This window comes from Struthio camelus, chromosome 17, assembly GCF_040807025.1.
Source record: "Struthio camelus isolate bStrCam1 chromosome 17, bStrCam1.hap1, whole genome shotgun sequence".
In the NCBI taxonomy this organism is placed as follows: Eukaryota; Metazoa; Chordata; class Aves; order Struthioniformes; family Struthionidae; genus Struthio; species Struthio camelus.
In genome coordinates this window covers 13625825-13643867 of record NC_090958.1, presented here as the reverse complement: position 1 = coordinate 13643867, position 18043 = coordinate 13625825, and the positions used below count along the sequence as shown (strand labels likewise).

General features: G+C 36.6%; 2 protein-coding genes across 14 annotated transcripts in view; one reads left to right on the top strand and one right to left on the bottom strand.

The window, feature by feature from the left end:
• The window catches only part of LOC138061431 (uncharacterized), a 345010-nt gene extending 343902 nt beyond the window's left edge, over nucleotides 1-1108 (bottom strand). For all 7 annotated transcript variants that reach the window (XR_011135176.1, XR_011135177.1, XR_011135178.1 and 4 more), the window contains exons 1-2: nucleotides 1012-1108; nucleotides 673-858 (exon numbers count right to left, since the gene is read on the bottom strand). The gene's annotated coding sequence lies outside the window, so the exon portion shown is untranslated. The remainder of the gene's footprint in view (nucleotides 1-672; nucleotides 859-1011) is intronic.
• A 2225-nt stretch (nucleotides 1109-3333) lies between these two features.
• Nucleotides 3334-18043, top strand: part of SFSWAP (splicing factor SWAP) — a 54781-nt gene continuing 40071 nt past the window's right edge. For 3 of the 7 annotated variants that reach the window (XM_009666676.2, XM_009666675.2, XM_009666673.2), the window contains exons 1-7: nucleotides 3334-3957; nucleotides 6394-6563; nucleotides 7113-7250; nucleotides 10647-10732; nucleotides 14741-14966; nucleotides 15421-15536; nucleotides 16421-16556. In XM_009666676.2, the coding sequence (XP_009664971.1) occupies nucleotides 3692-3957; nucleotides 6394-6563; nucleotides 7113-7250; nucleotides 10647-10732; nucleotides 14741-14966; nucleotides 15421-15536; nucleotides 16421-16556 (1138 nt within the window). In that variant the 5' untranslated portion in view covers nucleotides 3334-3691. Of the gene's footprint in view, nucleotides 6564-7112; nucleotides 7251-10646; nucleotides 10733-14740; nucleotides 14967-15420; nucleotides 15537-16420; nucleotides 16557-18043 lie in introns of all 7 variants that reach the window. The other 4 variants (XM_009666679.2, XM_068911636.1, XM_068911635.1 and 1 more) reach the window with 4 other exon arrangements.

Below are 18043 nucleotides of genomic sequence, written 5' to 3'. Positions count from 1 at the left end.
ATACACATAATTGTTTACCTAGCTACTATGTTGCAGCAATTCTGTATTTAAAATGCAAGTCCAATTGAATTGGAATTACCAGATGTTTTATATGTGGATCCTACTGCAATGGCTGAAATAACGATAAAGTCTACTCAAAGTCATGAGAATTTAGAGAGCCATCTTCTTTAAGAGAGTAATTATGTACAATTTTAGTATTCAAGTAGACCTCACAGGTTCTGTTCATCCTTCTCTAAAATAGACACTGCAGCTCTACTCTTACAAAACATCACTGAGGTAGAATAAGGAAGTCAGTGCAGGCTCATGCCACGTCTTGTAATGAACAAACGGTGACCAAGAAGAAAAAACGTTATGTTCGCTTTCCTTAGTCGTGCTGGAGCTAAGACCTTCTAAGCACAGCATTTTCTACAAAAATAACAGATCTACTCTACAAGGATGCCAATGTCAAGATTAGTATAGTGATATATAAGATTTCTATTTTTACTACAGAAAGCACCATGCATGTGTGGATCAATGAAATCTTTTACAGTAGGTCTTTCATATAGTTTCATCCTCTCATAACCAATACAGGAGAATCTAAGACCATTCTTGGAATCTATACCAATTCCCACTCCAGAAATTACAGTTTCTTACTTACTGAAAAATTGCAAGTTTCTGTACAGAGCTGCTTACCTCTATTTTGTTTTCTGTAGGGTCTCCAACTCCATAACTTGTCATTTCTTTCCTCTTGTATACATGGAATAAAATTTGATTTGTTCTGGTATGCTGAAAATTCCTTTCTATTGCTGAAGGACAAAACACGATGCAAATGGTATTTTTCTTTCTTTAGAATCAGCACAACATGCTCTTCTTCCAAACCTACTTAAGAACAGAGGGGAAAAAAAAAAAGTGTTTTTCTCCACTTCTAGCTAAAGGTAAAGTACAAAACTATAGCTCTATTAAGAAAGAGAAAAAAAACTAGTATCAGCATAGGAAAGAAAGACTTTTATTCTTAGTTGCTCTCATACTTACAACAAAAAGAAAATTGAAAAAGGGAGAGTGACAGACACCCATTTCGTAATCTTTTCAATTTATAGCTAACTACTCTTCATCCCAGCCAGGCCAGCTGGGGCTAATTAAGGATCTGAAACAACATGGGCAGTTTACCATATAAAGGTCTAAAGCAGAAGTCTGTAGTCATTTCAGAGTATTTTTTCTTACTAGTAAAGTTAGATATGTCTTTAAGTGTGGTTTAGGGGGGGGGAAAAAAAAAGCACACATTGATTATCCCATTTTCCTTCCAGGAAAAATGGATACACTAGAAGAAAAAAATGATGGCATACACTAGAAGAAAGAATAAAAATGAGATGAACTTCATTTTCTTATAAATACTGAGTGGGGAGCAAACTACCCAAAAGAAGAGATAAGAGGAGTGCTTTTTGATTACTATGCAAATTCATAACGCACTACCATGTGCTTTCTTAAATACACTAAAGCTCATTGTATGTAGTCTGGTCATGTCCTTATTTATTTTCCCAAGGTAGTCAATAATTTGAAAGTGATGTGCAGCAGTTCTTCCAGAAACCTCTCTTAATCCCTTTCCTGATTACAGGCTAACTATATATTAGCATATAGGCTACAATATCACATGCTGCAGTTAGGTAATAAGATGCTACTACAGGCATCAAGTTTCATTTTCAGAAATGGACACATGGTTTCCTTCTTCCATTTCTTTAGGTTATTTTCAATTCACAGTAACACAATTCACAGTAACACAAATTAGTTTTTAAAATCTTGTAGTTAGCTTATTCCCTCCTGTTCCTAATAATTCAGTAAGAACATTATCAACACCTGGTGCTTTATTGTTCCCAGGTGTTCTGATCACCTCTTGGTTCTTCTATAAACACCTCAGCTGGCTGGAAAATTGCTGTTTGTTTGCCTTTATCCATTTCACCATTAAAGAACTCATTAAAATACTCTCTCCATCTTGCTGTAATTGTGTTCTTTGTAACTAAAATTTCCATGTTTTACCCTTTATCTGACCCATGCACAGTTCGTATCCTTGTCTCAAACGCTGATATCCTAGCAAATTGTCCTGGAGTTATCTTATTACAGTGCCACTTCAGCTGCATGGAGCAATTTTTCTGCCATACTTATTTCATGGGTTGTCACTCTATCTTTTGGCTGAATCATTTTCATTAACACTAGCCTTACGGAAGTCACTAAATCCTTGCCACATATCAATGTTCAATTGCTTTCTTATACTTCCCATCAGGAACTGTTAATTTTTTCTTGGAGTACTTCCTACTGTTTTTTCCTGCTCCTTTCTTTACTCTGAATTTTTCCTAGGTGGTATCAAGTTGTTCCATAATCCTCAAGCCTGTTCTTAATCACTCCTTGATATTCCTGTACACAATTCATGTTTTTCAAATGTTAGCATTGTACTTAGAACTTCCCTCTTCTTTAAAACAGCTCAGTCAATATTTTTAAAAATTAGGAATATGCATCAGTCAGAAGCATCTACCTCTAGCAGATTTCTTCACTGAAGGCTTCATTGAAGCAAGCAAATTACTGTTAACTTCTACATATTCATCATATGGTTTGTTTCTTGGGTATGTATTTGTTGACTTTGGAACGTTCGTTTTTCAGACATCTCTTGTAAGACTCTTCTCCATTGGGACACATTTTAGATGGCTTCTTGTCCCTATTGGCTCTATTGGCTCAATCTAGATTACACAGTTTTAGTAAAGTCATCTAACCTATTCACTTTTTGGAAAAGTCTTCCCCTATTCCTCACTCTTTTCCCTTCTCACTTTGGGTCCCAGACCCATTCTCCCCTTGAACGTCCGTCCCACACACAGCCTGAAGTGGGCATCACCCCAGCTTCCTACTTTATTTTTCCTCAGCAAGTCCCACAACAACTCTGCTCCTCTCGAGAGCTACCAACTCTACCACCTTTATTCCGCCTAGCCCTGCATTTGTCAGTCTCTTCGCTTCAGGTTAGCCCCAGCAGCTCCTCCTTCCCCACTGCCTCCAGGGGTGCCCTCACGCAGGGGGCATACTGGCTCACGGTGCCAACTGCGTCACTCGCCTTTTTAAGCCTAAACCTCACGTTAAGCGAGCCGGCCCCATCACCCTCAGGCGCCTTCCAAGCGCTTTAGCTAAGGTCTACCAGGAAGGCATTCAAGCCCGCCCGCTCAGGGCTCCCACAGGGACCGCTTCGGCCGCCACCTGGCGCCCTGACGGGCCGCTAACGGCCGCCGGGCCCCGGCACGCTGCCATCCCCCCCGCCCCGCCTCACCCCCTCCTCCGCCGCTCCACCCGCACCCCAGCCTGCTGCTTGCCTTGCGCACTTTCATCGCTAACCGAGGCGACCTACTCCTCCGCCCGTCTGCCAGACGATTGCTCATACAGGCTGACCTACTCTTCTCCCTCAGCAGCTAGAAACAGCACAGAGCTGCTTTTCGCTACGTTTTCATTTTATTTTGCATTTGTTTTCCCGAAGAGTTGGGCGAATCTGCTAATCGCCGGAAACCAGGGTGCCATTTACTCTCTTAGCGGAAGCGGAAAGTTCGCCATTTTGTTTCGGGTGATGGCGACTGTGGTGCTCTGGAGCTGGGAAGTTTAGCGCGGGCCCAGCCTTTAGGGGGACTCGCTTCTTGGACAGTCGTTGTTACTGCGAGTTTCCTTCTCCTCGTTGCATCCTCTGGTGATGTACGGAGGGGTCGGGGGTTCTCGACGGACTGCAGAAGAAGCAGGCCCGCCGCCCCTAATGTTGTTGTCAGGCGGGGGAGCGGTCCCTGGGCCCCCCGGAGGAGGTGGAGGAGGAGGAGGAGGTGGAGGTGGGAATAGCCGTGTGGAGCTGCTGGTGTTCGGCTATGCCTGCAAGCTGTTTCGAGATGATGAGAAGGCTCAGTACCAGGAGCAGGGGCGACACCTTATTCCTTGGATGGGAGACCCCAAGATCATGATCGATAGGTCGGTGCAACCCAACCCCCAGCCTCTGCTGCGAGATCTCCTGTTATAGCCTCTTTCTGTTCCTCCCCTTATGCTGTGGGCAAGTGAGGGGGGATGTGTGAGCGAAGGAGGGCTCACTCTGGCAGGTGTGTGGGGATTTTCTTCACTGGCAGAGTGTGAGGGCTGCTCCTCCTGGTAGAGTGTTTCAGGTGCTTCTTTTGTAGCATTGCTGAGCTTTTCCCCTTGGCAAGGGGAACTCTGGAGTTCCCCCCTGCTTCTGATAATCAGAGTGTATTGAGGCTTCCTGCTCTGTTTGGCAGGGTAGGGTTTTACAGGGTGGAATGGAGAGCAGGAATGAGTTGTTCTTTTCAGTGTAAACCCCAAACATCATCTTTTCTCTTTTGGAAACTGAGGGAATCTTACTGCATAGGAATACTTATTAGATAGCTAATGTTTGTGTTCTCTAAGCAAACAGAGTGCAGTGTGCGGATCAGAAAAGTATTTATCGCTCTGAGGAGAAATCGGACTGAACTTATTTCTCCTACGTAAGCTGGCTGCAAGCTAGTGATGGGATTCCTCCAGAGCAGTTCTTGGCCAGATAGCTTTCTCCTTGTGCTGTGAGTTACTGCAGTAGGCAGAATGGCTCTGTATTTTGGGGTTGTTTGCTCTTCGAGTTTTGTTTCAGGTGTGGCTTTTTTTGTTGTTGTTTTGTAGAAGGTGCTGGATTACAGTCAGAGAGTAATAGAATTTTTTTTTTTTTTTGGTCTCTTCAATGGCATCAGCAGTGCAGGATGGGATTTAGGAATAAATTTATTCAGAATAAATATTTTTGTGGAGAGAGATGAGAAATTGGATTGGGTATATTTGAGAGGAGCACTGAAAGTACAGTTTAAGAGGAGTTGTGGCTCTTCCTGAAAACCTCAGTGGGAAAGATGTAAGGATTTTGATTTGAAAAGGATCACATGACATACTACAGACATTTGTTCCCTCAATTTCATCAGTGTTTTGGTGCAAAACATGATTTTCCATGTTTCAGTGTAACAAGTGTATTTAGCTTGGAAAAAAGGAACAAGGGTTAGTCTTTTTATTGCCTTCCAGAAGACTGGAGAAAATGTTCTTGCACAATATTGGATTTTCCCCCCTTAATGATTTTTATGATTGAAGTTAATTGCCACATTGAAACAAATACAAAAAGAGAAGGAAAAACAACCATAAGCGCTAGTTACTTTTTATATGAGAATAAAGTGTTACAATGTCTTCTAATGGCAGCTCACTTCCATGACAGATTTCATTAGCAGGTAGAGGCATTTTTATGATTCTGTGGAACAGTAACCTAAATTTAGAGTAGCTACGGAAATTGTTGGGAGCAAAAACTAAGTATGTACATGTATATGCATATAATACCAAAAAGTCCAAATAACCTACACTTGTAAGTAAAGGAAGTTTGTATTCACTAATCTTATGAACTCCTTTGGAAGCTTAGATTTTTTTTATCTCCAGCAGCAGGAAGTCTTCATTTTCACCTGTTGAGAAAAACACATTGCTATGAGAAGACATGGGTTGAAGTTTGCCTGTGGACAGAGCTTGATTAACCAGACCTACGTGTTTCATTAACTTTTTGCTATTAGAGTATTTACTTTCTTTGTTTTTGGTCTAGCAAGTTGGCACAAGTCAAGAGTTGTGTGTGGGAAGACACCTCAGCGGAGTCGAGCTTACTGTCACTTTACTTTTCAATCAGTTTCTTTTACTGATACATAAATGTTATCCCGATGCAATGCTTTTTCTGCAAATAAAATTATTTCTGCTTAGTAGAAAGGAACTGTACGTCATTGATCTTTGCCGTTTTTACGGTGAACCTCCTTAAATTGCATGTATATGTTACTGTTCCTATGTATGTGTGTCTCTCTATCACATAACCCAGAACTTATTTCCTCAGCCAAATGGCTAGGGGCCGAGCCTAGCCATGATTTTACCTCCAATGGACGCAAGTTTCTATGGTGAAGATATCTCCTGAGAGTTCGGGACTAGCAGAAAGAAGCGAGGAAATTTCGACCGTTTGGTTCTTACGGATAGGTATTTATGTATTCGGGTTTGTGTGAATGTAAGCTATTTGACTTTCCAGAAAAACATATTTTGCAAGTGACATTGATTGGTTGGTTGAACCACGTACGGTAAGAGCTGTTAAGGAAATGGATCCCACTTAAAACTATTAAAGGATACCTTTGCCTTTAATTGTAGTAATTTATTATTTTCTTTGAGAGGAATTTAGACAATTAAACAAATTTTTTCAATAGTTGGTGACAAATGATTAGCAAAATTAAACGTAACTCCTAAAAGGAAAAATGTTTTAACATATAAGTTTTTTTTTTTTTTTCATTTTTAATGGGTAAGTATTTAAGTAGTCACATAAACCCAAGCCCTAAGTTTTTTGCATTGACCAGCTTTTTCATCTTGCAGGTATGATGGGCGTGGTCACCTACATGACCTTTCTGAATATGATGCTGAATATTCCACGTGGAACAGAGATTATCAATTGTCTGAAGAGGAAGCTAGAATAGATGCCCTCTGTGATGAAGAGAGGTATTTAGCCTTGCATACGGACTTGCTTGAGGAGGAGGCGAGGCAAGGTATTGCTCAAGGAAACTTCCTGAGTTAGCGCATGTTTAAATAAATAATTAAGAAATTAAATTTACTCCTACTTACGTTATACTCACTTTTTCTGATGTTATCTTGACAGTACCCAGTGGATTCGAAAAACGGGAGTCTTTGCGTATGTGAGAGGACCTCAGGATAGTTTAAATATAGATCCACACAGAAATTGCCCAGATTGAGGGCAGACTGGGATTTCAGACCAAAAAAAAAAACCCAAAATAAGCACATTATTCTTCTTTTTCAGTTTTTTTTTTGTTTTATTTTATTTTTAACTGAAAGTCAGTGATCTTGTGTCCATAATTTCACTAGAATGTTTTAACCCCCAGCCTCTATCTCTTCAGGAAGAAATGGTCAGCAAATATAAATGCTGCCTTTTTCTGATCAATTTTTAATTAAAGTTAAAATGAACAGGTGACAAATTCTTATCTAAAAACTTAAGTGAGAAACATTGTATTTTTTTTTATTTTTTGAGAAATTAGCTTTTAATTATGTTGTGTTAATTGGTAATTGCATTTTTGTTCAAGAGGAGGAATATAAGAGACTGAGTGAAGCTTTGGCAGAGGATGGTACCTATAATGCAGTGGGATTCCGTTATGGCAGTGATTATTATGACCCTTCAGAACCCACTGAGGAGGAGGAGCATCAGCCTGCAAAACAAAGAGGTAAGAGGTAAACACAGCAAGGGTTAGTTTAGATGAAGAACTTTCACCTCTCTCCCCCATGTTAACTTATAGTTGAAAGTTGATAATCTGTATTTCATTAAAATGCACATTAAAAAAATCTCAAAGCATTTCAGCAAAATCTTTCAGGAATTGTTTTAATGAGTTCATGCAAACTTTATTCTTGATATGTTCACTTGTTTTTCTGATAAAACACAATCAGGAAATTTAGTTCAGCTGGTTTGTGGGTTCCTATTCACAAAACCTGGTAATTAATCACATGCCTCTCTATTACCACTGTATTTTTTGGTCAAGAAATAAAAGGTCACTACAAATATAGAACAACAGAATAATAATTAACCAGGATACAGTGGTTTTTTTGTTCTTATTTTTTGTTTAAGCTTAGATTTTTTTTTTTTGTCATCTTAATTGTTAAAATGAATCTCTCTTTAACAAAGTATGTCCCTCTCCAGGATCTTATAAAATGCAGAGTTCTGGTTCTCAGTTTCGTATCTTTAATTACAGTAATTTTGCATTTTTAAAATGAAGTTTTAAGGAAGCTTTTCAAGTGTTATTGAACTACGCCTTAGTAAACTTGGGACCATTTAATAAGCTATTGGGTAGTCTAACTACATGTTGGTGGGTTACAGTGGTATGAGATGGGTTTATTTTACCAAGTTATGCGATATTAAAAGAAAATGCAGGATCATTTTAGATTTTAAAGATTATTTGATTGTTTTTGCAGTTTGGTATGGGGTTGTGTCAGGGCAGTGCCGCTGCCGCTTGCGTTCTGCCAAAGGTTTCCCCTGAACTCTTCAGTATTCATACTGAATTGCACAGTTTTTTCTGGGCTATCTTTCATTTATTTTATTCCCATTTATCTGGTAAATCTCATAACCAACCAGTTTTGAAGTTTTCTTTGCCTGTAGTCTTCAAATATTGCTTATCAAATGGATGTTTTGCATGTATGTAGATGAGTTAATAGCTAGGGATAAGCCTAGTGGAAAATTGGGGATAATAGAGAGCGTGTTTGTGGTTCAGCTCCCGCATCTCTCTCTCTCCTGCGTAGAGATTAGAAAAGTGAGTGCCCCCTCCTTTTTGGTCACCGGACAGGAATTTATTGAACCTTATAGCATGCCTGTTTGGTAGGAGCTGTTCGCAAAACTTTGTGTGAAAACATGCCTTAATATTAGAGAATCTACCTCTGATCATTTGTATGGGGAATAAACAGAAATTCCAATTGGTGAGAGTGCTGTTGTGAGTTCAGATTGTTTGTCTAGGTTGCTCCACGTTATTTTTCTTTGCTATGCTGATGAGATATCTAGAATAATTGTGGTCTTATTGGAGACATGTTTTTGGAAATGTGGTTTTATATGAATGTTAAAATCTTGACAAGTTAATCATTGGCAAAGAGAGATATAACTACCTGGTTTTCCTTACAGCAAGTTAAGTTACATTTGATGCAGCAAGGAAGTGTCATGCTAAACTATTACAAAATCTTGCAGTGCAATCTGAGAATTTTCAGTGCTGCTCATGGGAAGCAGAGGGCCTTATAGCAGGTCATTAGAGCATTGTATTAGTTGTGCACTTTCTTGTTGAACTTGTTTCTTTTAGAATATGTTTGTAAATGGATAACAAAAGAGGATTTTCTAGTAAGTTGGGAGGAAAAGTACTCAGGTGAAATAGTGAGATAGCGGCAACATTTGTATTATGTTTTGCTGTGTGAGTGCCGTATGATCAGAATTTCCAATAACACAGGCCTGTAAATTCTTTATATTCATTTTTTGTAAATCATAGTAGAGCAAAATTCAATATTGGAAGATGCAGGTAACAGTAATATGAAATCTAGACTGTAGTTCTGTGAACCCTTTAAGAGTTAGCTGGAATTTGTGCCAAAAACAGTCCTGTTCTTCTCTGGCCGCTTATTCTTTCTCCTTTCCTTGATGTCAAAATTTCTGTGTGCTTTTGTGGAGCTAATCTAAATCTCCCCACACCCTCCCCCCCCCCCCCCCCCCAAAAAAAAAAAGGGGGGGGGGAAATTAAGGAACAAAGACTTAACTTTTACTTATATGGATAGGAGCTTCTATGCAAATACTTACTATGACACCGAATACGTGATAAGCTGCTGTTCTGCTGTCTGTATCCATAGATGCCGTTTAATGTATGAGGTAACTGATAATTTATCTTCTGTAGATGCATCTAGTCATGGATTTTAAATTCCTAAAGAACAGAAAACATATGTTAAAATCCAAGACAATATATATATTATTACTGAAATTTCATTGCTTTATTTGCTCTGTTCAACTCTGTCCTGCAAGTTTGCCTGTAACTTTTCATGAGTTTTTGAAGCTGTGTGCTAATAAAAATGTAATGTCAGGATGATGCTGAATTACTTAAATACAGACATAAACTTTATTGTGCAAGTTACATTTTCATCCTTTGAGTTTTACTAGTGTGTGTATGCTCTAACTTGTTAGGAGGAGACTGGAGTTCAATCAATATATTTAAACCAAAGCTAGTAGAATTGATGATACTCAAAGTTTTGAAAATAGAAACCTTCCACATGAATGATTACAAGAGTTTATAAAGCAAAATATTTTTGGAGGAATGTTTCTGGTGTACCATGTAACAGAATGTAGTACAAATTGCCCTTTATAGTAGAATAGCTGCTTTAGATAAGCAGTTAACATGATAAATCTGTTTGTTAAATATTTGGGTGTTTTAAACTAGGTATAAAAGTAACCATACAAATCTAAGGCTGACCTTACAGGTGAATAGCAATGTTTTATTTTAATCAATTAAGTCAGCTACTGGTTTATCTCTGTAGGTCTTAGAATTGAATTTTAGCCTCCATATTGTATTACTGTACAACTTTCATTAGGGTTAGGAAGATGATGGAAGTACTTGGTTTGTTTGCATAGGATGAAATGGTAGATTAACAGGCAACTAGATTCAACTACCTGCGTCTTAATAGCTTTAGAAAAACTTGGTGTCTACAGCACTTTCATCTTTATTGGGAAAGGATTCACCCACTGCATTGAGAATGGTTCCCCTTAATTTTGGATAGGCTTCCTTTATTTAAAAAAAAAAAAAAAAAAAAAAGTAGTAGTAGTCATGTGAGAAAGGATATTTGCAATTTGATTTGACACCTGTTTATTTTCAGTACTGAATTCAGGATTATGGGTTATAGGGTTTTAGACTTCTTAATATCTCCATTAAGACATGATTTATGCAATCTTAGTCATATTTAGTTTAGTGCTAATGCTGTTTATAGTTTGATTTGAGATATTTCTGGATTGCACGTCTTTTTAGATAACACTTTGTTTCAATAATTTTTTGTGAATATTTGTACTTCGCCATGTTTCATCATATAGTATTTTACTCTGTCGTTTCTTGTAGAAACAGCTCAGACAGAAAACGTAGAAGAAAATGAGGAACCTTTTGTTGCACCTTCAGGGCTGAACGTACCTTCTGATGTGGAATTGGTAAGTGTGTGTATTTAATACAGTCTATTTTTCTGTTAATTTCGAGGATTTTTTGGTGCTTTACTGAATTCTTCCATTAGCTTTAGCTTGGTAGATTTTAAACCATTCTAAAATAGTAGCTTAGCTGGTTTAGTAGCTTGTTCCAATTTAGACAACTAAATTGAATCTTTTTTCTCACGTAGAAAATATAAAAATATTAAGTGCATTTAGCATAACTTATGGTATTATTTTAGGTTATCTGGAAAATGCAATTGTTCTTCTTGCATGGGGTTATTAAGGTAACCGCTATGCATCAGCCAATACGGAAGACAAAGTGTGTATGGAATAACAGATTTCTTTTTAAGAAAATCCTAAAGAAACTCCGTGGTTGGCATTCCAAATGTAAAGGGTAGTTAAACCAAAAGATTGCTTTTATTAGAGATTCTTTCTGTGTTCTTTTTAATTCAGTCCCGATCTGAAGGGTGGAGGAAGTGACTGTATTTAAAGCTGTGTTTAATATTAACCTATTCAAGGAGAAAAGTAATAGCTTATTTCTAAAAAATTATAAATAGCATTATAGAAGCTCTTCGCTTTCTGTGGTGTTACCAGAATTTGCTATGCTGTAAGCTGTAAACTTGATGGCAACTTGCATGCTTTCCCTGGAGGGCCCTACTTTTTTCCTTCCAAGGTGTTTTTAAAAGAAATGAGGTAATATTGGTGTTTTGAGTACAGTTGTGAACATGAGGAATTTCAATATGTTTCAAGTTTCCTAAGAGATACTGAAAAGTCAAATAATATTCTTTCTTATATAGAGTTGTTGTGAGTGTTAATTCACTTTTGGGCTGCCTTTTCAACTTGACTTGCCTTTGCCAGTTTCAAATTCAAATCAGCTTGTTAGAATAATTAATCTTGAACATAGGGTATTTTTGTAAGACTTTTCCTGCTTAATTAGATATCAATTGAAAATCATCTATCCTGTTCTGTGTATATATATAAAATAAAAGACATTTAACAAATCTATTTACTGTGCAACTTGTTCTAGTTTTATTTTCTCTATTTTCTATTAAATCTTACGATATGTCTCAGTAGTGAAGTGCTTCGAAACCCACATTTGAGTTCAGTGAAGATTTCTATGTATTACTGCCTTTGTATTACGAGTTATACTTTAGTCTTAGAATAGGAATGTTGAGTTTTCAGTCAGACGCTGTTTTCCTAGCTTTTGGATGTTGCTTCCAAGAATGAGCTGTTGGTGAAAGATTTATTTTTTTTAGTTTGCCGTTCTGCAAAGCTACTTTGTTCTAAAGCTTAAGATATTGCATTTTACAACTACATGTAAGAATATATGGGACCTAAATGAGAAACTACTGAAGTAAAGTCAGCTACTGAATTCCAGTATATTCAAATGAACGGAAAGCAAATGCTGATCGGTGGGTGCGTGTGTATTAAATCATTGGTGGAGTTTCACAGGCATTTTAGAAAGTACTTGACACTGTACCGTTTTCCCATAAAGCAGAGAAATACGTCATAAATTAGGTGATTGGAAAAAGCATACTGATACATTGTTAATTTGTGAAGATGACCTAATGGTGTCCTAGGTCTCTTCCAAGTCTACTGCTAATTAATATTTAAATTAAAGGCATGTGATGTATGGTTATGACAACTCATTAATGATATTCATAGTAGTGGGGAAGGACACTTGTAAATGTTAATCATTTGGGGGAGTAAACTGAAAAGTGCTTGGAAGCAGGATAAAATATGAGAATCCACATGGTAAATGGGAGACTTTGTTGAAAATCTGTAAGCTACAATTCAGTAAAGACGGGTATAAAATAATTACTGTAGTAAAGAGCAATCCAAAGTGTAAAGGTTAAATGAAGATTAAGTAGCTGGGTAGTGCTACTGCAGAAAAGATCTAGAGGCTGTAGTGAGCCGTTGAATGTCAACGGTATGGTAACGCCCTTTGCAACAGTAATGTCATTCTGGAGTTTATAACACGGGAGCTGTATATAAGATCCAAGAAGTCTTCCACAACTTAAAACTGGTGGCTGGTTTTGGCCGTTGCATTTCAAGAAGGCTGTGGATAAACTGAGTAGCCTGGAATGCTAGGGAAGTGTGCAATAAGGGGATATTGTCTTTTAAAATTTTGAGAAAAGACTGAAAATGGCTTTGTTTTCTCTAGATAAGAATACTGAGAGGCAAAATGAGACTAAGATTGTTTTCTAGACTCAATGAAGGACGGAGGATAGTTGCTTAACTTGCAGTAAGGGAAACACACCTAGGAAAAACTTTCAACTACAAAAATATTTAAAGTTTGGAACAGAATACCAGACCAGGTTATAGTATAAATGTCACTGGAATATTTTTCAGAACAGTTTCTTCCCTATTCTGACAGCTATTCCTATATGCAGAAATTTTAACAAACAGATCTTATCAGTTAAAATATTTAGCCTTTTTATTAAATATAACAGCAAACTGGAATACGTCTGTTATGTCTGCCTCTCTATTTGATGGCAGCGGCCATCAAATTTTTATTGCTTTGAACTTGAGAAAGTTTTGTAGATTGGTGGTGTTGCTAGTGATCTTAGAAGCATATTAATATTCACAGTGTTTATTTTTCAGAGCTTATGAAGTAGCACCACTTGCAAATTCAACACCAGACAGGAATTTCAGATACAATCATTTTTGAGCTTCTTTGCTCAAGCAAGGGTGGCAGTTTTTTTTTTTTTTTTTTTAAAAAAGCTTTGTTCGTGAATGTCTAGGCCTTAAAGTGTTTTTATTATTATTATTTTATTTCTGCATAAGAACCACAGAAATGGGGAAACTGAACATGTGATTAAATTGTGAAACTGACTATGCACAAAGTACTCTCAGACTGCTGAGAACATCTGTCAGTGTCTCTAATTAGAATCTTTGGTAGTGTTCTAGAGAGACAAATAAAATTTGAAACAACTATTTATTTTCCAGATTTATATGTTGTTCTAATAAAGAATCTAATCAGCTGAAATAATTTCTAAAAAAAAATGTGTTCTTTGATCACATTCAGACTTTTTCACCGGTTTGGTGTGCTTCTGATCTCTAAAAAAAAAAGATTTTCTGAGTTCTGCAATGTACTTCTGCATCTAGAGCAAAAAAAAAAAAAATTGAAAGCTGAAATGAATCATTAGTGTGACACTTCATTCTTCATAGGTATACACTATGGGTTTCTACAGTTTATTGAGCATGAGATAAAACAGACCTATCTGAAAATGAAATTAAAGACAGTAAATGGTGAAGTTTATCTGTTCTTTGTCTTTTTACTTCTTGGTTTTAAGGTTGCAATGCTCCTTACATGGAATTTCAGAAATGGAAACGCATTGATGCTGTTTACCTTTATTCCAATTCTTTTTATTTTATTAATGAAGTATTCAGTGTTGTTATTGACTCTGTGAGAATGTGACAGCACATAGGAATTGCAATTGTTATGTTGATCTTGATAAGCAACATGTCCTCTCCAAGAAAATGCTTTTCTAGTAAGGGAACAATATTCACCTGTTTAGTGATAACAGTATAGAGAACAGCTGTTGAGAAGAAAAAATTGCATGGTGAGTCTTCAGAGCACATTGAGTTATTTTAAAATAGAGCTGCTTGAAATTGGCACTGCTGCATGAAGAAACACATTGGTCTCCTGTCTGGTGACAGGAGAAATGTTGTAATGGCTATGGAATATACCTGACTTAAAAGAATTTCTTTAATGCCCTGATCTCGAATCTAGATTTGTTTGCCAGTTGAGTTTGGTGTGCAATGGCAAAAGTACTTGTGCTAGTACAAGGAGAGGCTCTTGCAAAGAGGAATGACCAGCTGGGGAAGGATGAACTAACTTTTCTCAGTGATGGTTCTCTTCTACCAGCTGAAAGTGATTATGAAACTACAATGCTAAAGAAAACTAAAATGGGGCAGGGAACTGATGCTGTTTCTAATTCTCTCTGGAGTTCCAGCAGACTTCACAGGCTGCTTGTGAAAATATAAATATGTGTTATTTTTCTCCCACAGCCGCCAACAGCAAAAATGCATGCAATTATAGAACGAACTGCAAACTTTGTTTGTAAGCAGGGAGCACAGTTTGAGATTATGCTAAAAGCCAAGCAAGCACGCAACTCCCAGTTTGACTTCTTGCGGTTTGATCACTACCTCAATCCCTACTACAAATTCATTCAGAAAGCTATGAAAGAGGGACGATATGCTGCTCCTTCTGAAAATAAAACAGAAGAGAAAAAACGTAAGTAATTGCATGTCAGATGGCTGGCTTTAGGATGTGAGTTGTTGAAATGTCCGTTGATGTTATTTGGTAAAAAAGCCACATCTTTTTGACATATTGGAAGGGCAATAGTCTCGTCCTGCAAATGAGATTGATATGGTGATTCAAAATAAGAGCAAAATTTGCTTAAATAGAGAAACATTTATATTAAAATATTTTGGGGAGACTTTCAGATATAAAAGCTGCTATGATCTTGGAGCTTTTAGAAACACCCTAGACCAATGGAAAGTTTGTCTGTGTACTTACATTTTAGTTTTATTGATGGTTAGCAATGTCTTCTTGTATCTGTCACTATTTGTGAATAAGTAAATTTATGAAAGCCATAGTTTTTTAAAGGAAGAACATATCCATGTCTTCCTACCCCATACGTATCCATATAAAACTCAGATAAAATTCAGACATTGCTTTTATTTAGATTCAAGAGTCAAATCCGAGGAAGATGATGATGACGACGACGATGATGATGGAAACTATCTGCATCCAAGTCTCTTTGCGTCTAAAAAGTGCAGTAGACTTGAAGAGCTCGTGAAGGTACTCAGCCCTATTAAAATGACTTTCTACCTCGTAAAATGTCTTTTTACAGGGCACACAAATTATAATATGCAGGAGTTACGATGTTTTATTAACAAAGATTTTATTTTTTGGGCTGTTGCTTGGAAGTGTAAATATATTTTAGTAAACTTCCAACTTACCTTTTCCCAGTACATACATTGTTATTTTTCCATTCTTAAGCCATTATGTTTCTGTTTTTGACATGTTCTGGTATTGAGGGCAGCGTATCAGTCAAGGATTTATCCCACAAACTGTACTGAAGCTAAAGGTTTTAAGACAGTTAATGCCATTCATATATTAGCTGAGATAGAGTGTTTTCTTCCTAGATGTTAGTAGATAGAATCTTGACCTCAAATAATGGTTTCAGTCAATAATATTTCAGCAAAATTACTGACACTCATTAAGTCTAAATTTTACTGGATATGTTAAAGATGTTTTTGTTTTCTGACCTTGCTCAATAGTAGAAAAATGGGAACGATAGATGGTTGTTCACGTTTGAGGCTTTCAGAGTAATGACAGTGACACTGTCTAACACTTAGACGAATCAAGTTCTGTATTTGATCACAACTTCGGTAAACTGATGAGAGTAATATATACTTTTTTTCTTGTCATGGATTTATGTTCACATCAAATCAGTGGTTTTTTGGTTTTTGGCCCCTTTTTCAGAGAAATTTGTGAGAAAGAATCAAGTTGATACTGATATGAGAGAGAAAGCTACAAAAACAAGAACTTTGGTGCACGGATAGTATTATTGATGTGTATGAATTTAGATAGATTTGCCTTCCAAAATTAGATTTATATTATTTTGTTTTAGATATACACTTTGAGTTTTAATCTCTTTTCTGTTTTTGTGGTTCTTGCAGCCTTTGAAGGTAGTAGACCCTGATCATCCACTTGCAGCACTGGTCCGCAAAGCACAATCAGATAATAACACATCTACACCACAGTCAACAGAAGGGGCAGCTGTACAGACATCACAAGTAGAATATTCTTCTGATTGTAAGTGTTTTGTGATTAGGCAGCTGGTAGTTTGTCTTGTTGAATTGTGCATGGATGCCGATGGGAAGAAAATGCGTTAGCTTCGTATTTGTTCATTCAGAACTGATATTTATTCTGTTTCAACTTCCTGAATGTTTGAAGGTGTTTTCATCCACTAAATATCTGTCACTTTGTTAGTTGCTTAGAAAAACAAAAACTGGGAGTGGCAGCCAAGTCTTCAGTATGTGAATGTGGTTAGAACAGGATTCTTAGTGTTTTTGATGAGCTTCAATCCGTTGTTGTTAATGAAGCCTAATACAACAGAAACGTGTAAGAAAGGTGATGATTCCTCCGAAACAAGAGTCTATTCCAATCCCCAACACAATTTTGCAGCTTTTTTCTAAGAGGCCGGGAGCCCAAGCACAATAGTCTGTAATAATTTTTTGGAAGTTTCTTGATCTTTTCATAATCTCTTTCTATAGTTGTGACATTTTGTGTCTGGTGCTAATAGATATTTAATCAAATGACATTTTAGAACTGTACATTACACTAAATACTAAATAATAATTTTCATTCCTTTTCTCTGTTAATAAGATGATGAGAGAATAAAAAGTACTGTTTACTTTTTGAAATGTTTCCCCATGCATTTATATCCTGTAACTGATTTGTTGTAAGTAGCTTTAGTGTTCAGGGCGTTACAGTTGTAAAATCTCTTAAGGGGAAAAATTGCAGAGCAAAATCTGTGAGTTTACATCTTTTGATACAACTCAAAAGCATATTTTATGTTAACTGATGATCATGTGATTTCATTATCTAATACTATCATCTATGACTCAGACTTAAAGATCAGATTTTAGATCTTTCCTTTCTTTAGTAAAACATTATGTTTAAACTTAAGTGTTGAATGATTTGGAATGCACCTAATCTGAACTATAATCCTTTTGTCAAGGATTATATCCATGACAAGCTGTAAGTACAGTGAGCAGTTTTTTTTCATAATAGTAAAATCGTTGCTTTAGTGAGATCTCATTACTGCTCTTTTCTGCAAGTAGTAATAAGCAAGTGGGATAAACTAATTCAGTCATATCTTCTGAAGAACTGCACTGAGATTATGAAATATCTTCAGTGGTGAATATAAAGCTGTCCTATAATTCATGAGTCCCATTGAAAAAAGCTTGCTATATTAAGCAAAAAAAAATATAGTAAATCTGTTTTGAACAGTTTTGGTGGACTGTCTTACACTACAAAAACTCTGCAAAGATATTGTTATGTATATTGATTTAGGTGATAAATCCAGGTTTTAGTATGATAATCTGTTCTAATGTTGGCAGTAATTTTAAAGTGAAAAAATATTTAAGTCTATTATTATATGTCAATTCATATACTTTTTCATGATTTCACCTTTCTTTTATTCTGTGCACTGGTACAATGTTACACATGGAAAATAAAATTTAGGAAAACACAAAATTCAAAGTTTAAAAATTGATCTTTAAACTGTATTTCTCATT